The sequence below is a fragment of the Coenobita brevimanus genome, chromosome 101 (genome assembly GCF_032717465.1).
Source record: "Coenobita brevimanus isolate Jiangsu-jjx chromosome 101, ASM3271746v2, whole genome shotgun sequence".
In the NCBI taxonomy this organism is placed as follows: Eukaryota; Metazoa; Arthropoda; class Malacostraca; order Decapoda; family Coenobitidae; genus Coenobita; species Coenobita brevimanus.
The window spans coordinates 58,472,828-58,496,734 of NC_137054.1; the positions used below are offsets into that span (position 1 = coordinate 58,472,828).

The 23,907-nt window shown below is 42.1% G+C and overlaps 1 protein-coding gene across 1 annotated transcript in view; it reads left to right on the forward strand.

Annotated features, from left to right (window-relative positions):
- LOC145415046 (uncharacterized) overlaps nucleotides 1-23,907 on the forward strand; it is a 1,008,740-nt gene that overhangs the window by 467,956 nt on the left and 516,877 nt on the right. The window contains exon 9 of the mRNA XM_080284461.1: nucleotides 5,129-5,249. Within this exon, the coding sequence (XP_080140587.1) occupies nucleotides 5,129-5,249 (121 nt within the window). The remainder of the gene's footprint in view (nucleotides 1-5,128; nucleotides 5,250-23,907) is intronic.

The following is a 23,907-nucleotide window of genomic DNA, read 5'->3' on the forward strand; positions in this document are numbered from 1 at the left end:
TACCCTCTTCAGGCATAAAATGATCCACAGGTACACATAGCGAGTGATGAGAAGGGTGGGTGGTGAACTGAATGAAAGGAAGGCAATGATTGATTATGTGTGTGTGGATGAAAGGATGCGAAGATGTGTAAAGGATGCAAGAGTGTATAGAGGTTGGGGGAGTGGACTTTCTGACCACTACTTGGTGGTGGCCAGAATTAGAATGCAAGTAAGATGGAGGAATAGAAGAAGGGAAAGACGAGAGGAAGGAGTAGTTGCAAGGAGAGTGGAAAGGTTACAAGAGGATGAGAAAAAGGCAGAGTATAAGAGAGAAGTGGAGGAACGATTGGGCAAATATGAATTGGAGCAGATGGGGGACATGGAAGGTGTGTGTAAGATATTACTGCTACTGTGAATGAGGCAATAGGCAGGATGAGGGTGAGGAAGGCAGCAGGTGTGTCTGGGTTGACTGCCGAAATGTTGAAGGCCTCAGGCGATATAGGGGTGAGTTTAGTCACTGACCTGATAAACAGGATTATTTATGAGTGTGTTGTCCCAGATGATTGGCTGAAGAGTGTAATTGTAAATGTGTATAAAGGGAAGGGCGATGCCCTGGAAAGAGGAAATTATAGAGGTATAAAGCTTTTAGATCAGATAATGAAGGTAATGGAGAGAGTTTTAGAAGGTATGATTAGAGAAAGAGTGAATATTGATGAGATGCAGTTTGGGTTTATGCCAGGTAGGGGGACCACTGATGCCATATTCATTGTTCGACAGCTTCAGGAAAAATATATTGGTAGGAGAAGGGATCTTTATTTTGTTTTTGTTGATTTGGAAAAGGCCTTTGACAGAGTCCCTAGAGAGGTGGTGAAGTGGGCAATGAGAAAGCATGGCTTGGAGGAGTGGCTGGTTAGGGTGGTTATGGCCATGTATGTGGGTGCTCACACCCAGGTGAGAGTGAATGGAGATTTGAGTGATGAGTTTTCCGTGAATGTTGGTGTGCATCAGGGGTCAGTCTTGAGTCCCGTGTTGATTATCATGGTACTTGAAGCCCTTTCACGTGACTTTAGAAATGGACTCCCGTGGGAGTTGTTGTATGCTGATGATTTGGTGTTGATTGCAGAGAATGAAAGGGAGGCGGAGGAAAGGTTTAGGAAGTGGAGAGATGGTATGGGGCAAAAGGGTTTAAGGGTAAATGCAGATAAAACAAAAGTGATGATATCTAGGGTTGGTGGCGGTACTGTCAAAGACGAGGGAGAGTGGCCATGTGCAGTTTGCCACAAGGGCGTGGGAAGTAATTCCATCTTGTGCAGTGTGTGTGATAAATGGGTGCATAAGAGATGTAGTGGTATCAGAGGTAGACTGCGAGATAATGCTGATTTTATGTGTACGGCGTGCAGGGGTGAGCAGGTGGAGATCGTCAGACGTGAAAGGATTGAACTTGCTGGTGAATCTCTTGAGTGTGTGGAAGAGTTTTGTTATTTGGGAGACATGTTGTGTGCTGGAGGTGGGGCTGGAGCTAGCTCTGTGGCTAGGGTGAGAAGTGGTTGGAAGAAGTTCAGGGAGCTCTTGCCTCTCCTGGACATTGAGAGGGCTCTCCCTACGTGCTAAGGGGTCTTTGTATGCAGCATGTGTTAGGAGTGTAATGCTGTATGGTAGTGAGACCTGGGCAGTGAAGGAGGAAGACATTCGCCGGCTCAGACGTACTGAAATGACAATGATTAGGTGGATGTGCAGTGCGTCCCTGCGTCCAAGGCCTGGAGGGGTTGGGTTTACAATGGAAGAGTTGAGAGGTAGGATGGGACTGGAGTGTATTGGTGTTGTGATGAGGAGAGGTAGATTGAGGTGGTTTGGACATGTGGAGAGGATGGGGGATGATAATTGGGTGAGGAAGGTGAGAAGTGTTAATATTGGGGGTGGGGTTGTGAGGGGTAGACCGAGAAAGACATGGGACGAGGTCATTAAGTGTGACCTTAGGGTTAAGGGACTGAACAGGGAGGCTGCAATGGATCGTGCAGCGTGGAGAGCCGCCATTAGGTGACCAAGGCCGACACATGCAAGCATGTTGGAGCCTTTAAAAACTAAACGAAACGAAACGAAACGAAAACGAAACGAAATATGTGCAGCATGTGATGTGGTGTGTGGAAGGAAGAGAAGACGGAGGGGAGGTGCAAGGAACAACATGGTGGACTGAAGAGGTGAAACAGGCTGTGGCACAAAAGAAGAAAGCATACAATGAATGGATGAGAAATATGGGCGTGGAAGAAGTTGAGAGGCGGAAGAGAGAGTTATATGTGGAAAGAAAGAGAGAGGTGAAAAGATTAGTAAGAGAGGGTAAGAAGAGAGTGGATGACGAATTTGGAAGGAATTTGAGTGTAAAGTGGAGGGACTGTAAGAAAATGTTCTGGAGAGAAGTGAAAAGAGTAAGACAGGGTGGAAGTGAAGTTAGCAGGGGAGTGAAAGATAAAAATGGTAGATTACTAGTGGAGAAGGGAGAAAAAGTGAGCAGATGGAGAGAACACTTTAAGGAATTGTTGAACGTAGAGGATGGAAGTAATGCGAGTATAAGTGGCTGGGGAATGGCTGGGAGAAGGAGGGAGGTGAGAAGACAGGAAGAAATCAGTAGGATAGAAGTTGTGGAAGCAATGAAGAAAGTTAAATTGGGGAAAGCCCCAGGAATTGATGGAGTGTGTGGTGAAATGCTGAAGCATGAGGGAGAGATAGTAGTAGAATGGATGTGGAAGATGTGCAGATTGGCCTGGGAGGAAGGTAGAGTCCCGGAGGATTGGAAGTCAGGTATAATTATTCCCTTGTACAAAGGAAAAGGGGAAAAAGAAGTGTGTGGTAATCATAGGGGCATTTGTCTTCTGAGTATAATAGGAAAAGTGTATGGTAGGATACTTATAGACAGAGTTAGAGAAAGAACAGAGAAATTAGTTGGAGAAGAACAGGGAGGCTTTAGGAAGGGAAGAGGTTGTGTAGATCAGATATTCATTCTTAGATCTTTAGTGGAAAAGTTTCTAGAGAAGGGAAAGAAGTTGTATGCGGTTTTCATGGATTTGGAGAAAGCATATGACAGGGTGGATAGACATGGATTGTGGAAAGTATTAAGAATATATGGAGTAGATGGGAAGTTGTTGAATGCTGTGAAGAGTATGTACGATGGTACGAAGGCTGCAGTGCGTGTGGATGGTGAACTAAGTGAATTTTTCTCTTTGAAAGTTGGTTTGAAACAGGGATGTGTCATGTCTCCATGGTTGTTCAATCTGTACATGGATGGGTTAATTAAAGAGATACATGGTAGGGTAGTGGATGTTGGAGTGGCCCTGGTGAGAGAGGATAGTGTTTGGAAACTCCCTGTACTGTTGTTTGCAGATGATACTGTGTTGTTGAGTGAAGACGAAGGGGAGCAGCAAGGCTTGGTGGATGAGTTTGAGAGAGTGTGTACGAAACGGAATCTAAAGGTGAATGTAGGGAAGAGTAAAGTGATGGTCTTTGAGAGAGGTGAAGTTAGTGAATGTACAGCGAGGTTGGATGGTGAGGATTTGGAAAATGTGAGTACGTTTAAGTACTTGGGTAGTGTGATGAGTAAGGATGGAGGTTTGGAGGGTGAAGTGCTTGAAAGGGTACAGCAGGGAAGAAAGGTTGTTGGTTCTTTGAAAGCAGTGATAAGAAACAGGGAAGTGAGCATGGAAGTGAAAAAGTTACTACATGACAGTATTGTGATACCAACTCTAACGTACGGAAGTGAAGCTTGGACGTTGTTGGAAGGACACAAGTCAAGAGTGAGAGCAGTGGAAATGAGTTATTTATGAGGAGCCTGTGGAGTCACGTGGAGAGACAGGCTGACGAATGAGGATATAAAGGAGCATTGTGGTGTGGATGTGGATGTGATAGGAAGCGTTATGAGGAACACACTGAGGTGGTTTGGCCATGTTGAGAGGATGGAGGGTGAAAGACTGACGAAGAGAGTGTATGTGAGTGAGGTGGAGGGGGGAAGAGGGAGGGGGAGGCCGAGGATGAGATGGAGGGATGGGGTGGAGAGGTATATGAGAGAGGGGGGTGTGAGTTGGGAGCAGGGCAGTGAAATGGCGGGGGACAGGGCGACTTGGAGGCGATTTGTTTGTGGCCACCCCAAACGGGATTGAGGCGTCCGGCAATAGATAGATAGATAGATAGAATTTTTTTTTTTGTGATAGAAGTTGCTGGTGGGAAATTATGTAGTTACCCCACGTTTGTTTGTTTTTCTGTTTGTTCGTCCGTTAACAGGATTACTCAGAAAGATATGAACAGATTTTGATGAAATTTTGTGGAAGACTGGGCCATGGCCCAAGAAAGAAACTAAATTTTGGGCTGGATCCAGATCCGGATCATCCTGCACAGTATCTCCAAAAGTTCTCAATGAATTTCAATGAAATTTTGTGGAAAGGTGTGGCATGGACCAAGAAAGAATTTATTAAATTTTGGGGCGGATCTAGATCAGGATCAGGAGCCTGTATCCACAGATCCGGATCCGGGCTTACTCCGAAAGTTATGAATGGGTTTTGATAAAATTTTGTGGAAGGGTGGGCCATGGGCCAAGGAATAAATTATTAAATTTTGAGGCGGATCCGGATCCCGAGTATCCCGCACAATATCTCGAAAAGTTCTCAGTGAATATCAATGAAATTTTGTGGGAAGGTGAGCCATGGACCAAGAAAGAATTGATTAAATTTTGGGGTGGATTTGGATCTGGATCCGCATATCCACGGATCCGCATCCATTTTAATGGCAGTGGCGAAGGTATGCACTGTCTGAGCACTTTCAAGTCTTGTTTTGGTGATGTGATGAGATCTGCTGTGGTTTCCATGGGAAGATAGTGTAGGCAGTTTGAAATAATCAGGCTGAGTGATGTGTGTCTGTGTCAGCTGATCCCCTCAACTGTTATACCTTTGCACCCATGTTTGTACCCAAAAGTAAAATAGATTAGATATTATTGTAGGTGTGCACTCACTATTCCAATGGTGCTGTATCTCCCCTGCTGTCTTGGAAGATGATGTATGAGTATCATATGCTTGTATAGTTTTCATTGGTGTGGTAGATGGAGTTTGTATATCCATACTAGTACTGTACATGATTTGACATTCATATGTCCATGCCAACTGAACAGGATGCTGGTGTGAGTGGGTGCGAGCGTCATGGCCGTACAATGCGTTTACCTTCCATACCAGAACGTACTATCAAGTTCCAGCGAGTTGAAGTACAACCTGGGGAGGAGCCATTACCACTCAGTAAGTCACCTGTACATTTCAGTCCTGTAAGTTTTGTGCAGAAAATTTAGTTTACTTCAGTTTAGAGCTATTTATTAAACAGCATATAAGTTCAGTGGTTAAAAGTTGCAATTTTTGTGTTCACCATCTGATGCTGCAAAACAGTTTTAGTTACCATATTTAGCAGTGTACATTGTGATAAGGTGTATTAGATGACTTGATTTTCTGTGTTAGAATTAAGTTTTAAGAATATGCCTGTTACTTACTCATTGATAGGGTTAGGCATTTGACAGGAGCTAGTTGGAGGGGGATTTAGGAAGGGAAAAGGGTGTGTAGATCAGATATTTGTTCTAAGATGTTTAGTGGAGAAGTATCTAGAGAAGGGAAGGAAAGTGTATGCTGCCTTCATGGACTTGGAGAAAGCTTATGACAGAATAGATAGGCAAGGTATGTGGAAGGTATTAAGAATATATGGAGTGGAGGGGAAATTGTTGAGTGCTGTGAAGAGTATGTACGAAGGAGCTAGGGCTACGGTGCGAGTGGATGGTGAGCTGAGTGAGTTCTTTGATCTCAGTGTGGGACTGAAACAGGGTTGTGTGATGTCTCCATGGCTGTTTAATATATACATGGATGGGGTTGTAAAGGAGGTGCAGGGTAGGGCAGTGGATGTGGGGGTGGCTCTAATGAATGAGGGTGAGATGTGGAAGCTTCCGGTGTTGCTGTTTGCTGATGATACAGTACTGCTGAGTGAAGATGAATGGGAGTTGCAAGGTTTGGTGAATGAATTTGGGACAGTGTGTAGGAGGAGGAATCTGAAAGTTAATGTAAACAAGAGTAAAGTTATGGTGTTTGAGAGGAATGAAGTCACAGAGTGTGCAGTGAGGTTGGATGGTGAGGATATGGAGAATGTGAGTGCATTCAAGTACTTGGGTGGTGTGATGAGTAAGGATGGAACTTTGGGGGATGAAGTGCGTGAAAGGGTACAGCAGGGAAGGAAGGTTGTTGGTACACTGAAAGCAGTGATGAGAAATAGGGAGGTGAGTATGAAAGTTAAGAAGTCACTGCATGATAGTATTGTGATCGCTACCCTGACGTATGGAAGCGAGGCGTGGACCTTGCAAGAGGGTAACAAGTCAAGAGTGAGAGCAGTGGAAATGAGTTACTTGAGAGGAGCATCTGAAGTGATGTGGAGGGACAGGTTGACGAATGAAGAAGTGAAGGAACGTTGTGGGGTGGATGTGGATGTGGTTGAGAAGATTAGGAGAAATACACTGAGGTGGTTTGGACGTGTGAAGAGAATGGAGAATGAAAGACTGACTAAGAGGGTGTATGTAGGTGAGGTGGAGGGAGGGAGAGGGAGAGGTAGACCGAGGATGAGGTGGAGGGATGGAGTAGAGAGGTATATGAGAGAGGGGGTGGTGAGTTGGGGGGAGGGTAGTCAAATGGTGGGTGACAGAGCGACTTGGAGGCGTTTTGTCTGCGGCCACCCTTTGCGGGATTAGGGTGTCGGGCTATAGATAGATAGATAGACTTTCTGTGTAAGAGAGTTTTACAGTGCATGTTGATACTGGAGCAGTAGCAACAGCATGTTTTTATAACAGCAGTAGCAACAGCAGTATGTTTATTCATAGGTATTCATTGTTATCATGGATCCACCATTGACAAGAACGGTGTAATATGAGTTCATTTGTGTACAGTATGACTAACAGATCCATAAAACTTTACATTTTATTTCCAGTTTTGAATAGTCAAGTTGTATACTTTCAGTAGTGCACCTTTGTATAAGAATAATTGACAGAGAAAAAAAAAAGTAGTGGAATACTGTTTATATAGCAGACATGACAATAACATGTCATATGCCAACTGTGACAAAAGTAATACTGACAAAGCGGAGGCAGACTTGCAGTCCTGCACTTCGATACATAACTAATCAATATATTAGTAACCCTGAAAATGTGTAGGTTATCCTTGGTTCTTACGTACCTGCTCACAGTATAATCCCAGTTATCTGGTTACCAGGCAAATAGAATTATCAGACAAACGGGAAAATTCTCGGACTGTCAAGTATATAAATAATATAGGTGTGTGCCACTTTCATTGGCCACCCCAGCACGGGTTAGTCACGTAAGACTGGGTGAAGTCAGGGGATGTGAAGTGAAGGCATTTCCGGTCAAGGTCGTTTCCTAGTTAATCCCCTTCCAGCCCTTCTCCCCCCCTTCCCCCTCCTCTTGTTTAGTCACCCTACATACGTCCACAAATCACCAGTCAGCTTTCCACCGTCAGTCAGTAAACAAGCACTCTCGCTGTTGTGTTGTGTTGTCCCAATTCGTGATTTGTACTCCGAATCCTAAAGTGCAAACAAATCTTAACACATTGTGGTCACTTTGAAACAAAAGCTGTACAGATGCAACAGTCTTGAAAAAAGTGAACATTATAAGACTGATAACAGAATTTAACATAGGAAATGCCATGAGTTATGATACAAAATCCCAGGGACCCATGCTATTTTGTGTGTGTGTGTGTGTATTTGAAGCAAGATGAATAATTCCACTGAAAAAAAGGTGTATTCTTCATTGGCTGAAAATGTGTAGTACCAGTGCAGTTTTCTACCCAACCAACCAACTCTGACCACCCACAAGCATTCAGCATCGTATATAACATACCTTGGCAAGTCCATTCTGTTAAATAGTATTCATTTTATTCATAAAAACATGGAAAAATAAGCTATAGGACTAAATCATGAGCATTTATTGGTGGACTGGCGGTGGCTCAATCGGTAGATAGTTGGCCTGCAGTCCTGATGGACCCGGGTTCAAATCCCGCTGAGGCAGGGAACAGTTTAAGGATTTGAATTTCATAAAATCAAACTTTACTGATCTACCAGAAAGCCCACCGACATGTTTTAAAAATACCTCTGCTAATACCAATGCACCAGTCCTGTATGAGACAGCCCTAGCATGTATTCAGTATGTCCAATGGGTGTTAGCGCGAAAGTGGTGACATGTAGAGGTGTGCGGTACATAGGAGGACTACTGGGCCTTGGGAGCAGGCTGTGAAGCCTATGCCCAGAGTCGGTCACATTATTAAAAAAAAAAAAAAGGAACTGATGATTTGGGAAGAAGTGTTCTGGAGTAGAGTTATCACGAGTTCACAACACTCTTAGTTCTGTGTATGTGCCCTCACTGACTGCTATCACTCCACTCATCACTCGCCACTCAGCTGTTTTGCAAGTAATGCGGTAAATATTAGGGATTGCGAGTACAGGTTATCCCTTAATTCACGCGAACTTTTTTCACGCGATTTCGGTTATCCACGAATTTTTCGTACAATAATTAAAACAAAATTATAGTATTCAAATAAGTAATTTCAATATACTAGAGAAATAAATAAAGTATAAAAAATGCCTACCTGCTGCCCGTGTGCACACATATATGTATGTGTGTGTGTGTATATGTGTGTGGGAGCCGAACGGTTGAACCATGCATGACTTGCAAATCGTTATTTGTGGCTTATTTTTCTGCCTTCCAGTAATTGCTTGCCTTGTCTGTCAACATGGGGTATAAGTGTAGTGCTAGTGATGCATGTGGTAACACACCAAAACTGACTTGTAAAGTGATGTTGCTGACAGAGAAAGTTAAAGTGTTGGACAAACTTCAGTGAGGATTGTCGGCGACAATTCTCTGTCAGGACGATTCCCTGTCATTTATTTACATACCAGTTTATTTAGCAAGTACAGTACACTAGTTTTTTACTTATGTGAGTTATAAAATCCCCCTGAAAATTAGTTATTAAAGTATTAATTAATCAATAATAAGTATATTAATAGAATGACGGGGAATTGTCCATGTTTTGACGGTGAATTGACTTGATGGTGAATTGTCTCAGAACCGTATGTTTGGGGTGAGTCAACTGTTCATACAATAAAGGAGAACGTAGCATACGGGAGAAGGGCTAGTGCACCAGACTGCTAAAGAGTGTCCACCTACGCCTGTGAATTGTCTTGTAACCCAATGTTTGGGGTGAATGAGTCAACTGTTCATACAATAAAGAAGGCAGAATGTAGCATACAGGAGGCAGTGAGGGCTAGTGCACCAGACTGCTGAAGTGTCTCCACCTACGCCTGTGGTTGTCAGGTTTCAGTTTTAAATTTGTTACATTTTTGTTGTTTTTAATACTTTATGCTAGTTTATAAGGTGTATGTAGTGCATAAACAGTATTATTCAGATGTAATATACGTATAGACATGCGTAATTATGTGCACACAGGGGCAGAACATATACGCGAATTTATTACATACGCGAAGGGTCTGGGAACCTAACCCTCGCGTGTATTAAGGTCTTACCTGTACAGTAATTTCGTCAAAGAAAAAAAAAAGTTCAATTCTGTTAGCAAGAGTTTATCTTTTCTGCCACTGCAAATATACGTTCTAAATTGTGTCATCTTAGAACGCATTTGCATTGTCTTCAAGTGTGTTCTAAGATGCCATCTTCGAACGCAATATGCATTGGCATCAAATGCATTTTAAAATTATATCATCTTAGAATGCATTTGCATTGTCATCAAATGTGTTCCAAATTTGTCATCTTAGAACACATCTGCATTGTCATCAGATGCATTCTAAGGTGGTGTCATCTTAAATCGTATTTGCATTGGCATCAAATGTGTTTTAAGATTGTCGTCTTAGAACCCATTTGCAGTCATCAAATGTGTTCTAAGATGATGTCATCTTAGAATGTATTTGCAGTGTCATCAGATGTTTTAAGAGTATGTCATATTAGAATGCATAAGCATTGGCATTGCCGTCAAATGCGTTCTAAGATTATGTCAACGTAGAACACATTTGCATTGGCAGAGAAGAAAAACTAGCTGGTAGAAATGAAGCATTTATTTTAGCCTGTTTGACAAAATTACAGTGCTTCCAGTTTCTTCGTATATACTGTATTATCTGGAAACAGCTGAGTGGTGAGTTAGGGATGGTGACGGCAGTCAAGTGAGAAATAAATGGTTAGGCTTAAGCCACAGCACGTGTACACAACTGTGAGCAAGAGAGTTTTATAACTATACTATAGAACACTTCTTTCCAAATCATCTGTTCACCACTAAATGATCAGTATTTATTACTTTAGTTAATTTTTCTGTTTGATGAATAAAATACTGTAATGAATAATATTTAAAACAGACTTACCGTGTGCAGTCTGCACTACTGCAAGACACTGCAACCAAGTATGTTGTGTCAGTTGGGTATGTTTTAGGTTATTTCAATGGAAAGGTGTTAGTGTGGCCCTGGATACGAGTGGTATTGTATAAACTGCAATGATATAGTCTGTGTATGAGTTTATACAATAATGTCAGATACCCGTGAAAAATCAGTAACCAGGAAGGTAAATTCTCCAAGCTTCTTGGTTAACTGGGATTGTACTGTACATCATTTAATCCTGTGTTGTTCCATGAGGAGTGTAGTACTCTGGTGCTAGGCAAGTTGATCCTGACATTGAAGATGAGTGACCAGCCTTACTCATCTCTGAGTGGCATTACGTGACCAGTAAATCCCAACCACCCTTTAGATATAAACCTACACAGTCTCAGTCCAGCTGGAGTTCCTTAATTACCCACTAAACCACTAGGCACCTTGGTTTGGTTATATGGTTACCACCCAGTGTAGTAATTGGTTTCCTGGTGTACAAGAAACCATTTGGCTTGTCAACCAGTGTAGAATCACCCATAGACAGAAGGAAGAGGAAAGAAAGAAGAGGAAGGCAGGAAAGAAGAAAGGAAAGGGTAATCACTGGAGAGCAGCACTACAGTACATCGAGTGAGTGGATGGTTTGCTTCTTAATAGTGCAATATATTACTTACCTGCAGTCAGTACATACTGTATATTAAGCTTACTGGACATCAACTTTAGTATGAAATGTATCAGGCAACACTATGATAGATAAACATTAGATGATGGTGACAATGTACAGCACACTGCAGGACTTAAAGGTTCACATAGTGTTTCAGAGCTTATGACAACTCCTAGGTTTTGAGAGTAGAAATTTAACCTTCCGTTTTCACCATGCGCTTCATTGCCTCCCCAAATACAAATATCTTTCCATCCTCTTCATTTCTTGTACCATATGTGCATCCCTGTACACCTGTTCAGATTGTTGATCTGCTGCACACCCATGACCATTTAAATCCCCATGCAAAACTATAATCTCATCATCCTCCATATCACCAACCACAGAAATCAAGTCATTCCAAAATCATTGTTATCATCATCCAAGCCTACCTGTAGAACATATATTGATATAACTATCACCATGAATTTACCAACCACTGTTTTCACTTCTATAATCCTGTCACTTACTCTCATTACATTCATGATACATTCCACCCATTTTCACCTTGACCAGCATGCCCACACCTCTCACTTTCTGCCATCAAAATGCATCATCAGCAAACAAGCAAGTTACAAGACTCCATTAATCCCTAAACTGCAACGTTCCATATAAAAGGTCAGAGCAACAGGCTCCAACGTTCCTTTTAAAATCAGCGAATTGATTTCAAAAGTTGCCCCCTGTATTTTGGCGTTGAGTAGTTTATATATTCATCTGCCCATGTATGGGGTTGTCATTTCATCCTTTTAGCATCCTCCACACTGCATCATGCAACCACATGAGCCCAATTTGCTTCAGGAAGTTGTGGCATCTCCAGGTGGCCCGTCTCGTTCTCCCCACCCCTCGGCATTGCTTGGTGTTGCCAAGTAAAGAGGTGCTAGAGGTCATATTCCACAGAAAAGGAAACATACTCCCACTAGTGACAGCGATTCTAGTGATTCTAGTGTGGAATATGCTGTAGAATCTCAGAAAAAACAAGCCAGCACACCACACTACAAGTGATGCCAACCCACCTATGTTACACTATCAAAATTTCCTGGGCTTTTATTTGGACCTGATGAAAGTGACCGAGAATATAGTGAACTTAGTGAGGATGATACTGACAAAGATGTGAGTGAGGGAAATGAAGATTTGGCATGGAATCTTCCTAGTGCAGGGGAAGAAAGCGAGACAGAGGGAGGTAGCACAGCCATGACTCACACTCACGGGACAACACTCGCTTCCTCGCACCACCACACACAACCCCAAACCACCACAACCTCATCTTCCTCTATATGTAGACAGCCAAGACAAACTAAATGATGGTTGTACCAGGAAGCACCAGCATCATCATCATCGCCCGAGCCAACACCAGGATCTTACGAGGAAGATTAACCACCACCACCCAGCTCACCCACTGCCGCCCCACGACCATCACCACCACCACTTGTTGCTGCCGCTTCACCCACATTTCCGTGGACTGAGGGAAGTGATTTTGTGCCTGTTTTGCCTCAGTTTAATGCAAGTACCGCTGAGGTTACCAACGAGTGGCTACACTCTCTAGATGCCCTAGAGGTTGATTATTTCGAAGCTTTTTATAAGTGATGATGTGACCAACCTAATTTGTGAACAGACAAATCTTTATTACAAGATTTTGATGCAGCACCATGTTTTCAGCCCCAGGTCACGTGTAAACAGGTGGACAGATGTTGTGAGGGCAGAACTAATGTTGTTCTTGGCATTGCTTATGCTGATACCACGCTGTAAAAAACAAGCGCTGAATGACTACTGGCGAAATGATGCCCTCACACCTACACCTGTCTTCGGCAAATATAAGCCATGCAATCAGTTCTTGGTGCTGCTAAGATTCTTGCACTTCGTCAACAACAGGCATCCCTCCAAGACAGACCGTCTCTGGAATACTTTGCCCCTTTTCAGAAAATTGTTATCGACAAATCCCTTGTACTGTTTAGAGGGCAACTTGTCTTCAAACAGTACATTCCATCTAAGTGGCACCACTTTGAGATAAAGTTATTTGTGATGTGTGACTGTCACACAGGGTATGTTCTGGACATGCTAATCTACACGGCCACGGACATTGACGCACCACACAGTTATCTTTTTGAGGTGTCAGGAGCAGCCGTCAAGAAGATGATGGACAGGTACCTCAGCCAAGGACATATCCTTTATACCGATAACTGATATATGAGCCTTCCTTGGCACAATTACAGCTCTCGAACGGCACTGGCTCCTGTGACACAGTTCGCAGGAACCATAAGTTTATCCCATGGTTCACACTTGATGCACGACGAAGAAGTCTACAGCTCTTGAAGTCGAACAACATTCTGGCAGTTGTGTGGCATGACAACAGAGATGTCACTGTTTTGACCACTGCACACTAGGGGAAAATGGTCAACAGTGACAAAGTGGACTACTGTACTGGCAAGAAAATTAAGAAGCCTGATGCAGTCCTGGATTACAACCTGAACATGAACTTGGTTGACAAGTGTGGTAAGCAATTGTGTAATGTGGAGTGCATCAGGAAGTCAGTATGGTGGTACATCAAGCTCTTCCTGCACCTGATTGTTGTCACACTTCTGAATGCATACAACTCATACCTTTTTCATTCCCAGAAGAAATTGAAGTTTTGGGAATTCTCCTATAATGTGGTGTTTCAGCTGCTGGAAAAGTATGGGACTCTGCAGGCTTTAGAAAGAGGACAGAGTTATGCTGTTCTGCCTGACAGACTGACTGCCCTACTACCTGGCATCGATAACAGCAGCAGAAGCAGTGAAAAGGCGACAGATTTTATGCCATGTCTGCATTCACACAACCAGGCATGAGCAAATGAGACAAAAAGTGGTGACATGGTGCATAGTGTCAGGTTGGCTTGTGTGTAGGAGACTGCCACCTTGACTCTCACACACTGGTCTACTTCTAACCCCTCTAGAAAAGTGACTGAACAAATGTTAATAAGTGATAGAAAATAAGTTTAAATTACTAAAATATAAGAAAAATGAAAGTGTCTGATGTAAGCTATTTAAATATCTTTCATTGAGTTTAGCATTATTTACTATTACTGAGTAGTTTTTCACGGTTTAGTATCACATTACAGTATTTTATTTTATAATGTTTGCATAATAATGATTTTAAAGTGCTAAGTGAACCATTTAAGATAATGCAAAGAAAGTGATGTGTACTGTATAGTGGTACATGGTCGGGAAATTAAATGTGGTGAGCGATGGCATGGGTGGTGGTGGGTGATGGACAGCTACAGCAATGTAAAAAAACACCGAAAATGGCATTGCTTCCACCTCTCTCTATGGCAGCGTAGGAACATCCAACCATTCACTGATGTGCCCATAGGTAAGAAGAAAGGTTTCACTTGTGCATGTTTTATTATATTTATCATGTGGAATAATGTGAAAATTATTGCATTAAAATGGGTAACTTTTGTGTTGATTGCCGCACCAGGGGTATCGCTCTCACCAAAGTAGCCGCAGCCAAGGGGTTAAATGCCATTTAGAGTCAGTTTTGCTCCTATACCCACTGTCCTCACTTTCATTTCATTGACTACTACATACCCATATTCAGTTAACAGCCAAGGTGGCATAACGCATCCCTGCCTTACATCTGTCCCACCTTTACGCATGTGGTACTACCCTCTTACAAGGATTTAGTGCCTTCAGCAGAGTTCTTGTTTCACCATGTAGGCCTATCACATTCCATAGTCCTTCCCAATCCACTCTAATATAAGCCTTCTCCAAGTCCATAAATGCAGCACACAGCCTCCTATACTTTGCAGTGTACTTTTCTATTAAAGACCTTTTTTTTTTTTTTTTTTAATAATGTGTCTGACTCTGGGCAATGGCTTCAGGGCCTATTCCAAAGTCCCAGTAGTCCTCCTTGGGGCCCAGTAGTCCTCCTACATCCCCACATGTCACCACTTCAGGCTAACATCCACCATCCTTATTCAATACATGCTAGGGGTGTCTCGTACAGGACTGGTGCACTGGTATTAGTGGGGGTACCTTTATGAAATGTCGGCGGGTCATGTGATAGATCAGAAAAGTCTGCTTTTAATGCAGTTCAAATCCTTAAACTGTTCCCTGCCCCAGCTGGGATTTGAACCTGGGTCCATTAGGACTACAGGCCGCCTGTCCACCGATTCTGCTATGGCCCTCCCCTAAATATCTGGTCTATGCATCCCTTACCCTTTCTGAAACCACCCTGTTTTTCACCTATATTATCATTTGTTGTGCTGTGCACCCTCTTGGTAAGCACCTTATACCATACACCCATTCATGGTATCCTCAGTAATCTGATCCATCTGTGATTCTTGCACTCTTTCTTAACTCTTTTTTCCTTTATGTAATGGAACTGTTACTGCCCTTTCTCCAGTCTTCTGGTACTTTATCCCATGCCAGTCTACACATACTGTGCACTATGCTGACAGCCTCACCACCACCATACTTCAGCATTTCTCCACTAATACCATTTACTTCTGGTGCCTTGAGTAGCTTCAGCTTCTTAATTACACTATTTTCCCTTTGTTAATTGGTCCCTGTTCCTCTGGTCTGCCATGTCCCTTATCCATGCCCCAACAAGTAAAAGCAGCATCTCTCATTTTTGCCATTGCCAGAGAGCTACAGTATTCTCCCTGTCTCTGAACTATATTATGCTTATCTTTTAGCACCCAGCCATCATTACTCTGAAGTTTATCCCTTACCTCCCTTCACCTTCCTCTGGCTTTCTTAACTGTCTCATAGTACATCCTTTATATTCTTTTACTGGTCACTTACCTTTCTTCCATACTCATCATCCACTCATTGTCTTTTATCATCTGTGAAACTCAGTTTTAATCCTTGTACAGTAAAACCACTCTTTCAAAGTTCTTTGACCTGAACTTTTGCAAAATCAACTGCCTTGACCCTCCCAAACAGGATGCGGTATAAATTAAATGAAGGGTCAGTTTAGCAAGGAGACACAAAGGCTGACCAAGCGACCACACTTTTCTGCACTCTCTTTTCCTTTATGCGGTGGAACTCTTATAGATTTTTTCCATTCCTCTTAAACTTTCCCTATCTCCCATGTCAGTCTGCACCCATTGTGCATTACAGTGCCTCACCACCACGTTACTTTAACATTTCTCATTAATGCCATCCACTCCTGGTACCAAAACTATCTTCAGCTTACTAAATGCTGTAAAGATTCATCTTAGCAAATTGGTTCCTGTTCCAGTGGTCTGCAACCTCCCTTACCCATGCCTCAACAAATAACAACTTCTTTCTTATCTGTCTCTACCAGAGAGCTGAGATATTCTTTGCATTTCTTAATTACAGTAATTCCTTTGTTATCACATATATGAGGAGCTACCCAAAAGTTCCTGAAAATTGACTAAAGAATGAAAAAAACTTACGTCAAGTCCTAGTCACCACTCTCCCGGTCAAAGTAGTCTCCTTGGGCATGCAGACTTTGATCGCAGTGCTGCTCCCATGATCGGAATGTGTTCCGGAAGTTCTTGAGCTTCAGCTTGTTTAGAACCCACTGTGATTCCTCTTGGATCTCCTCATTGGTGTCGGATCTGAGCCCTTGCAGCTAGATTTTCCTTTTCAGACAGAAAAAAAAAATCACAGGGGGGGCCAGATCTTGTGAATACAGGGGTCCTCCATGTTTTTATGCCAAAAACTGCAGAACAACAAGGGCTGTGTGCACGGATGCATTGTCATGGTGAAGCATCCATTTCTTATGTGTGCCACGTCTGGATGTTTTTGCCATATGTCCTTCCAGAGCCATCTCAAAACGTCACAGTAGAACTTTGCATTGACAGTATGTCCTTGAGGAATGAATTCCTTATGAACAGTACCCTCCATGTCAAAGAAAGTGATGAGCATTAACTTCACATTGCTCTTGCCCTGACTTGCCTTCTTTGGTCAGGGTGAAGCTGGGCTCTTCCACTGCGATGATTGTTGTTTGGTTTCCAGATACACAGAAAGCTATCTTTCATCATCAGTAAAGACACTTGAGAGGAAGTTAGTGTTATTTCTGGCCATTCCTTGAGCTCCATGCAGACCTCCACACAATGCTGCTTTTGCTCATCAGTCAGGAGCCTTGGGACAAGCTTGGCAGTGATATGTTTCATGTCAAGGTCACCAGAAAAAATTGTGTTGGCAAGTTCCGTATGATAGGCCAACAGTGTAACAAATGTCATGGATTTCCTTCTACGATCTTTGAGGATGGATGCACAAACTCTGTCCACACTGTCAGAAGTTGAACTGGTGGAAGGGTGACCAGAATGTGCATCATCATCTGTTGACATTCGTCCATTTTTAAAATGCTTAAACCAGTTGTAGGTTTTTTAACCCCCAAAGCATTGTCACCAAATGCTTTTTTAAACATTTTATGAATTTCTGCTGCATTCTTTGCAAGTGTCACACAAAACTTGATGCACATATGTTGCTGTTTCACATCCTCCATTTTTGAGATCACAAAATTCACAAACTAACCCAAACACAATGATAAAAGTACACATGCAGCAAATGCATCCACCCTCCACAACGCCACTTTGAAGACTAACAAACATAGGGTGTGTGCACTGTCATCTATCATCCACACACCATACAATAAGTGGTTTCTGCCTTGCTTTAAAATTTCCGTGACTTTTGGGTAGCACCTTGTAATTGGTACTGAACTTAGTGTGTGATTACGAAATTGCTCAATAACGAAAGCACAGGACCTATGGGATTTATCCTAATTTTTACCAGTCATCCCAATAATAAACCCAAATTTTCCCTTTTGCAACAGTTTATACCCACTAAATACATACACACAGTAAAACCTCACTACAGCTGACAAATTGGGGCGCATACCATTCCGAAAAAAGCAAAAGTCCTATAAAAACAACATTTGGACTCCCACCTGCTAACCCGGACTTTTTCCGATATACATATCGAAGCAATTTTTCCCAAAGATACTGAAGAAAAGCCAGAGATGTGTTCCAGACCCAACCCAAACTCTCATATGCTGTACCTTACTCAATCAACAGAGACTGACACAGACACATCATAGGTACTTTTATTATCTTCGTAAACACTATTGCTAAAAATGAGACAGCAAACATCACATGCAGGTAGGTGAGGCAGTGGGAGGGTAACTGACAGGCTACAGCCAGGCAGGCGGCAACGAACTACATGGGGGCGGGGGAGGGCTGGGGGACAGGAGGGAGACAAGCATGGGTGGGGAAGGGGGAGGGTTATGAACGGGAGTGGGGGAGGGCAGGGAGGGAGACAAATGGAAATGAGGAAGAGCAAGGAGGGAGATAAGTGGGGATGAGGGAGAGTGGGGGGAAGGGAAGGGCAGGGGGGCTGGGAGGGAGATGAGCAGGGGTGAGGAAGGGTGAGAGGACATGGAGGAAGGCAGGAAAGACAAACTGTCCAACTACCCTCTCCCCCCACCCTGTCTCACTTGTTCACTCACTCACTCTCACTCGCTCAGGCATCGCTCCTAACCTTGAGTAGTTTCAGGAATTTTGTCTGTCCTGTCTCCTAGGGTCTTTCTTTAAATTTAAAATAATCAAAGTTGGTAGACTACCAAAAATGTAAAGATTTGTTGGCAATAGTATACATGAATGTTTGTGGGTTATTCGGTAACAGCTGTTTAGGTACTTTACCGGTACGTTAAAGATGGCCGAAAATGTAAACAATGAGGGAATGGAATTTCAAGGATTTGATGCTAATACTAATGTCATGGACCTGGTGAAAACATTAATTATGAGGATTAGTGAACTCGAAAAAAAAGTAGAGAATCTAGTGATAAAGGATGTGTCAGGAAATACGGAAACCACCATACAGAGTCTAATCCAGTCCAACGAAACAGCCAATGAAGAGATTAAGAATTTGAAGAGGGAGAATGTTGAACTGAGGAGGAAACTTGAAGAGAGTACTAATAAAACGGAGAAGGTGAGTAATGTACTAGAAGAACACAAGGCAAAGTGGGCACACATAGAAGAAGAACAGAAAGAAGTGGTCAGCTTAAGAGAGATCATCCAGGAAGAAAGGGAAATGAACAAGAAAGAAATGGAAGAAAATGTAGTGAAAATACTGAAGAAAAAAGAGAAAATAGTGAGAGAAACTGTAGAAAGGAACAGATGTGTGGTAGTATTTGGAAACAGGGAAGAGGAAGAAAAGGTTAGGTTCGCAAGACTCGAGAAAGACACGAACATGGTGAGAGGAATATTAGGCAAGATTGACCTCGAAGGAGACAAGTGGGTAAAAGGAACTGAGGAAGTAAGGAGGATAGGGCCTTATTAGAAAGGGGAAACAAGACCAATGAGAGTCAAGTTTACATCAGAAAGTGTAATAAATGAGATACTTAAAGTGACCTGGAAATTAAGCAAAGAGGCGGGGATGGAAAATATTATAATAAGAAAAGATCTCAATGAAGAAGAAAGAGAAGTTTTAAAATCATTAAAGGAAGAAGTAAAGGAAAAAAATGATAAGAGGACAGAGGAAGAACGTAATACTTTTTTTTGGAGAGTATTGGATATGAAAGTAAGGAAATGGTATTTAAGGAAATAGAAGTGAAGGAAGCTAGGGGGGATGGTTGTGAAAGATCAGAAGTTGAGGAAGTGGTACGGACAGAGAGTAGGAGAGAAGAGGGTATTAATAATGTCAAAAATAATTTGAAGGTGATATATACTAATGTTGATGGTTTCATATCGACAAGGATCGAAATTAATGATTTCTTGCGAGAACATGAACCTGATGTCATGTGCCTTGTAGAGACCAAATTAAGAGAAGATATTGATGTTCATTTGGGAGATGGTAAATACAAACTGTGGAGAAAAGACAGGAAAGAAAAAAAGGGAGGAGGAGTGATGATAGCAGTGAAGAACAACATAAATGTAGATACTGTGGAAATGGGAGAAGGCAGGGCTGAAGTGATATATATGAAATTAGAAACTGGAGAGAATGTTAAGAGAGATATGGCGGTAGTGTATGTTCCCCCAAAGACGAGAGCATGGAAGGATGACGAATACCATGAGATGTTGTCAGATATGGCTAGCTACTTGCAAAAAATAATTGAGAAGAGCAATAATATAATTTTGGTGGGTGACTTTAATTGTAAAGAGGTGAACTGGGAGGAATGGTACTCGGGAGGCGGCGAGGATTCGTGGGGTACTGTGTTATTAAATATAATAATGAATAATGTGATGATGCAGTGGGTCAAAGAAGAGACACGGTTTCGAGGTGAGGACACACCAGCAAGGTTAGATTTACTGTTCACCATAGAACCCGATGTAATAGAATCATTGGAATATCTCTGTCCTTTGGGAAAAAGTGATCACGTGGTCATTGAGTTCCAGATGTTAATAGGAAACGTCGAGCCAAGAGACGAGCTTCATAGACAGGGAAGATACAACTTTGGCAAAGCAAATTTTACGGGATTGAGAAACTTTTTTGAAAATGCGGATTGGAGAAAATTCAGAGAAACAAGAGAGATACAGAGGAAGTGGGATATCTTTCTAGACCTCTATAATTTGGGAGTGGAAAAATTTGTACCAAGAGTAAGAGGGAAAGAAAACAGGAAAAAGGAGTGGTTTAATAGAAGGTGTATGATAGCACAAAAAGAGAGAGATAAGGCGTGGAACAATTGGAGAAAGAGAGGTAACGACAGAACAAAGGAAGAATATAAAAGAACAAGAAACGAATACACAAGAATACGTAGGGAAGAAGAAAGGAATTTTGAAAAAGGTATAATTGACAAATGCAAGGATGAACCCAAACTGTTTTACAGATTTGTTAATGGCAAACTGAAAAAAAAGGAAGGAATCACCAAGCTGAAAGTAGATGGAGAGGTCTTTAAGGATGCGGCAATGCAAGCAGAAATAATGAACAAACGTTTCCAGTCAGTTTTCACTAAAGAAAAGGAGCTTGTGGAAGGAGGGAGTGATTAGAAATGTTCCGGTGATGAAAGATATAAAAGTGGAGGTGCAGAAAGTGTATAAATTACTGGAAACTCAAGATGTAAGGAAAGCCCCAGGACCTGATGGAATTTCTAATTGGGTACTGAAGGAATGCAGAGAACAACTGGCGGATAAAATTCACAGCTTAATTGTATGCTCACTGGAAGAGGGGAAAGTGCCAAAAGAATGGAAGAGGGCAAATGTGGTACCAATTTACAAGGGAGGAAACAGGGAAGAACCCCTGAATTATAGACCAGTGTCTCTAACCAGCATGGTCGCAAAATTGTGTGAGAGAATCCTGAAAGACAGATGGATAAAATATCTGGAAGAGATGAATATTTTGGCTGAATGTCAGTTTGGATTCAGAAGTGGAAGGTCATGTGTTTCAAACTTGTTGAGCTTTTACTCAAGAGCGATTGATGTGGTACAGGAGAGAGATGGTTGGGTGGATTGTGTGTACTTAGACTTCTGAAGGCCTTTGACAAGGTACCTCATAAGAGACTAATGTGGAAACTAGAATATATAGGAGGACTAAAGACTGACGAAGAGAGTATATGTGAGTGAGGTGGAGGGGGAAAGAGGGAGGGGGAGGCCGAGGATGAGGTGGAGAGATGGGGTGGAGAGGTATATGTGAGAGGGGGGTGTGAGTTGGGAGCAGGGGAGTGAAATGGCGGGGGACAGGGCGACTTGGAGGCGATTTGTTTGTGGCCACCCCAAACGGGATTGAGGCGTCTGGCAATAGATAGATAGATAGACTAAAGGGGAAACTTCTGGAATGGATGAGAGACTTTTTGAGAGACAGACAAATGAGGACAGTAATAAAGGAAAAGATGTCTGGATGGAGGGAAGTAACAAGTGGAGTCCCTCAAGGCTCAGTGTTGGCGCCAGTAATGTTCCTGATTTACGTAAATGATATGGTAGATGGAGTGAATAGTTATGCGAGTCTGTTTGCTGATGATGTAAAGATCTTGAGGAAGATAGAGGTTGAGGAGGATTGTAAAATACTGCAGGAGGATTTCGATAGGATACACAATTGGAGCCGGACGTGGGAAATGAAATTTAATGTAAAGAAATGTAAAATATTGGAAATGGGTAAAAGTACCAGGAGACCATCACTGAATTATTTTTTGGGTAATGAATTAATCACAAAAAGGAGAGAAGAAAAAGATTTGGGAGTGCTGGTCCAAGATAGTTTGTCACCAGAAAAGCACATTAACAAGATAGTTGGAGAGACTTATAAGCTCTTGACTAACATAAGAGTAGCATTTCATTATATGGATGAGGAAATGATGAAAAAATTGATAGTGGCCATGATCCGCCCCAGGTTAGAATATGCAGCGGTAGTGTGGTCCCCACACAAAAAGAAAGATATAAACAAGATTGAGAGAATACAAAGAACAGCAAACAAGATGGTCCCCAGTCTGACAGACCTGTCATACAGAGAGAGGCTGGAAAAACTGGATTTGCCTTCGTTAGAGGAAAGGAGAAAGAGGGGAGACATGATTGCGGTGTTCAGGACCATGGTGGGAGTAGATAAAATTGACAAAGAAGATCTGTTTGTATGGGATAAGAGAGCAACAAGAGGACATGGAATGAAATTGAAAAAGTCAAGCTACTTGAAGGATATCAAGAAATATAGCTTTCCTTACAGAAGTATGGACTTATGGAATAGCCTGGACAAAGAGATCGTCCAGTCTAAAAACTTAAACGAGTTTAAAGTCAAATTCGACTTATTGAGAAACAGCGACGGAAACCCACGAGCATAGTACATTCCGTGTATATCACAATTAGGTATATTCTTAAATATTTGAAACGGCTTAGACAAAGAGGTGGTGCATGAGAAAAACATTCATGTGTGTAAAGGTAGACTTGATAAATGTGGATATGGAGACAGGACAACACGAGCATTGCTCAATTCCTGTATACTACAAATAGGTAAATACAAATAGGTAAATACACACGGATAAAATTCCACGGATAAAATTCACAGTTTAATCGTGTGTTTTCTGGAAGAGGGGAAAGTGCCACAAGAATGGAAGAGGGTAAATGTGGTACCAATTTATAAGGGAGGAAACAGGGAAGAACCCCTGAATTATAGACCAGTGTCTTTAACCAGCATGGTCACAAAATTGTGTGAGAGAATCCTGAAAGACAGCTGGATAAAATATCTAGAAGAGATGAATATTTTGGCTGAATGTCAGTTTGGATTCAGAAGTGGAAGGTCATGTGTTTCCAACTTGTTGAGCATTTACTCAAGAGCGATTGACGTGGTACAGGAGAGAGATGGTTGGGTGGATTGTGTGTACTTAGACTTAGAGAAGGCCTTTGACAAGGCACCTCATAAGAGACTAATGTGGAAACTAGAATATATAGGAGGACTGAAGGGGAAACTCCTGAAATGGATGAGAGACTTTTTGAGAGACAGACAAATGAGGACAGTAATAAAGGATAGGATGTATGGATGGAGGGAAGTAACAAGTGGAGTCCCTCAAGGCTCGGTGTTGGTGCCAGTAATGTTCCTGATTTATGTAAATGATATGGTAGATGGAGTGAACAGTTATGCAAGTCTGTTTGCTGATGATGTAAAGATCTTGAGGAAGGTACATGTTGAGGAGGATTGTAAAATGCTGCAGGAGGATCTGGATAGGATACATGATTGGAGCCGGATGTGGGAAATGAAATTTAATGTAAAGAAATGTAAAATATTGGAAATGGGTAAAATTACCAGGAGACCATCACTGAATTATTTGTTGGGTAATGAATTATTCACAATAATGAGAGAAGATAAAGATTTGGGAGTGCTGGTCCAATAGTTTGTCACCTGAAAAACACATTAACAAGATAGCTAGAGAGA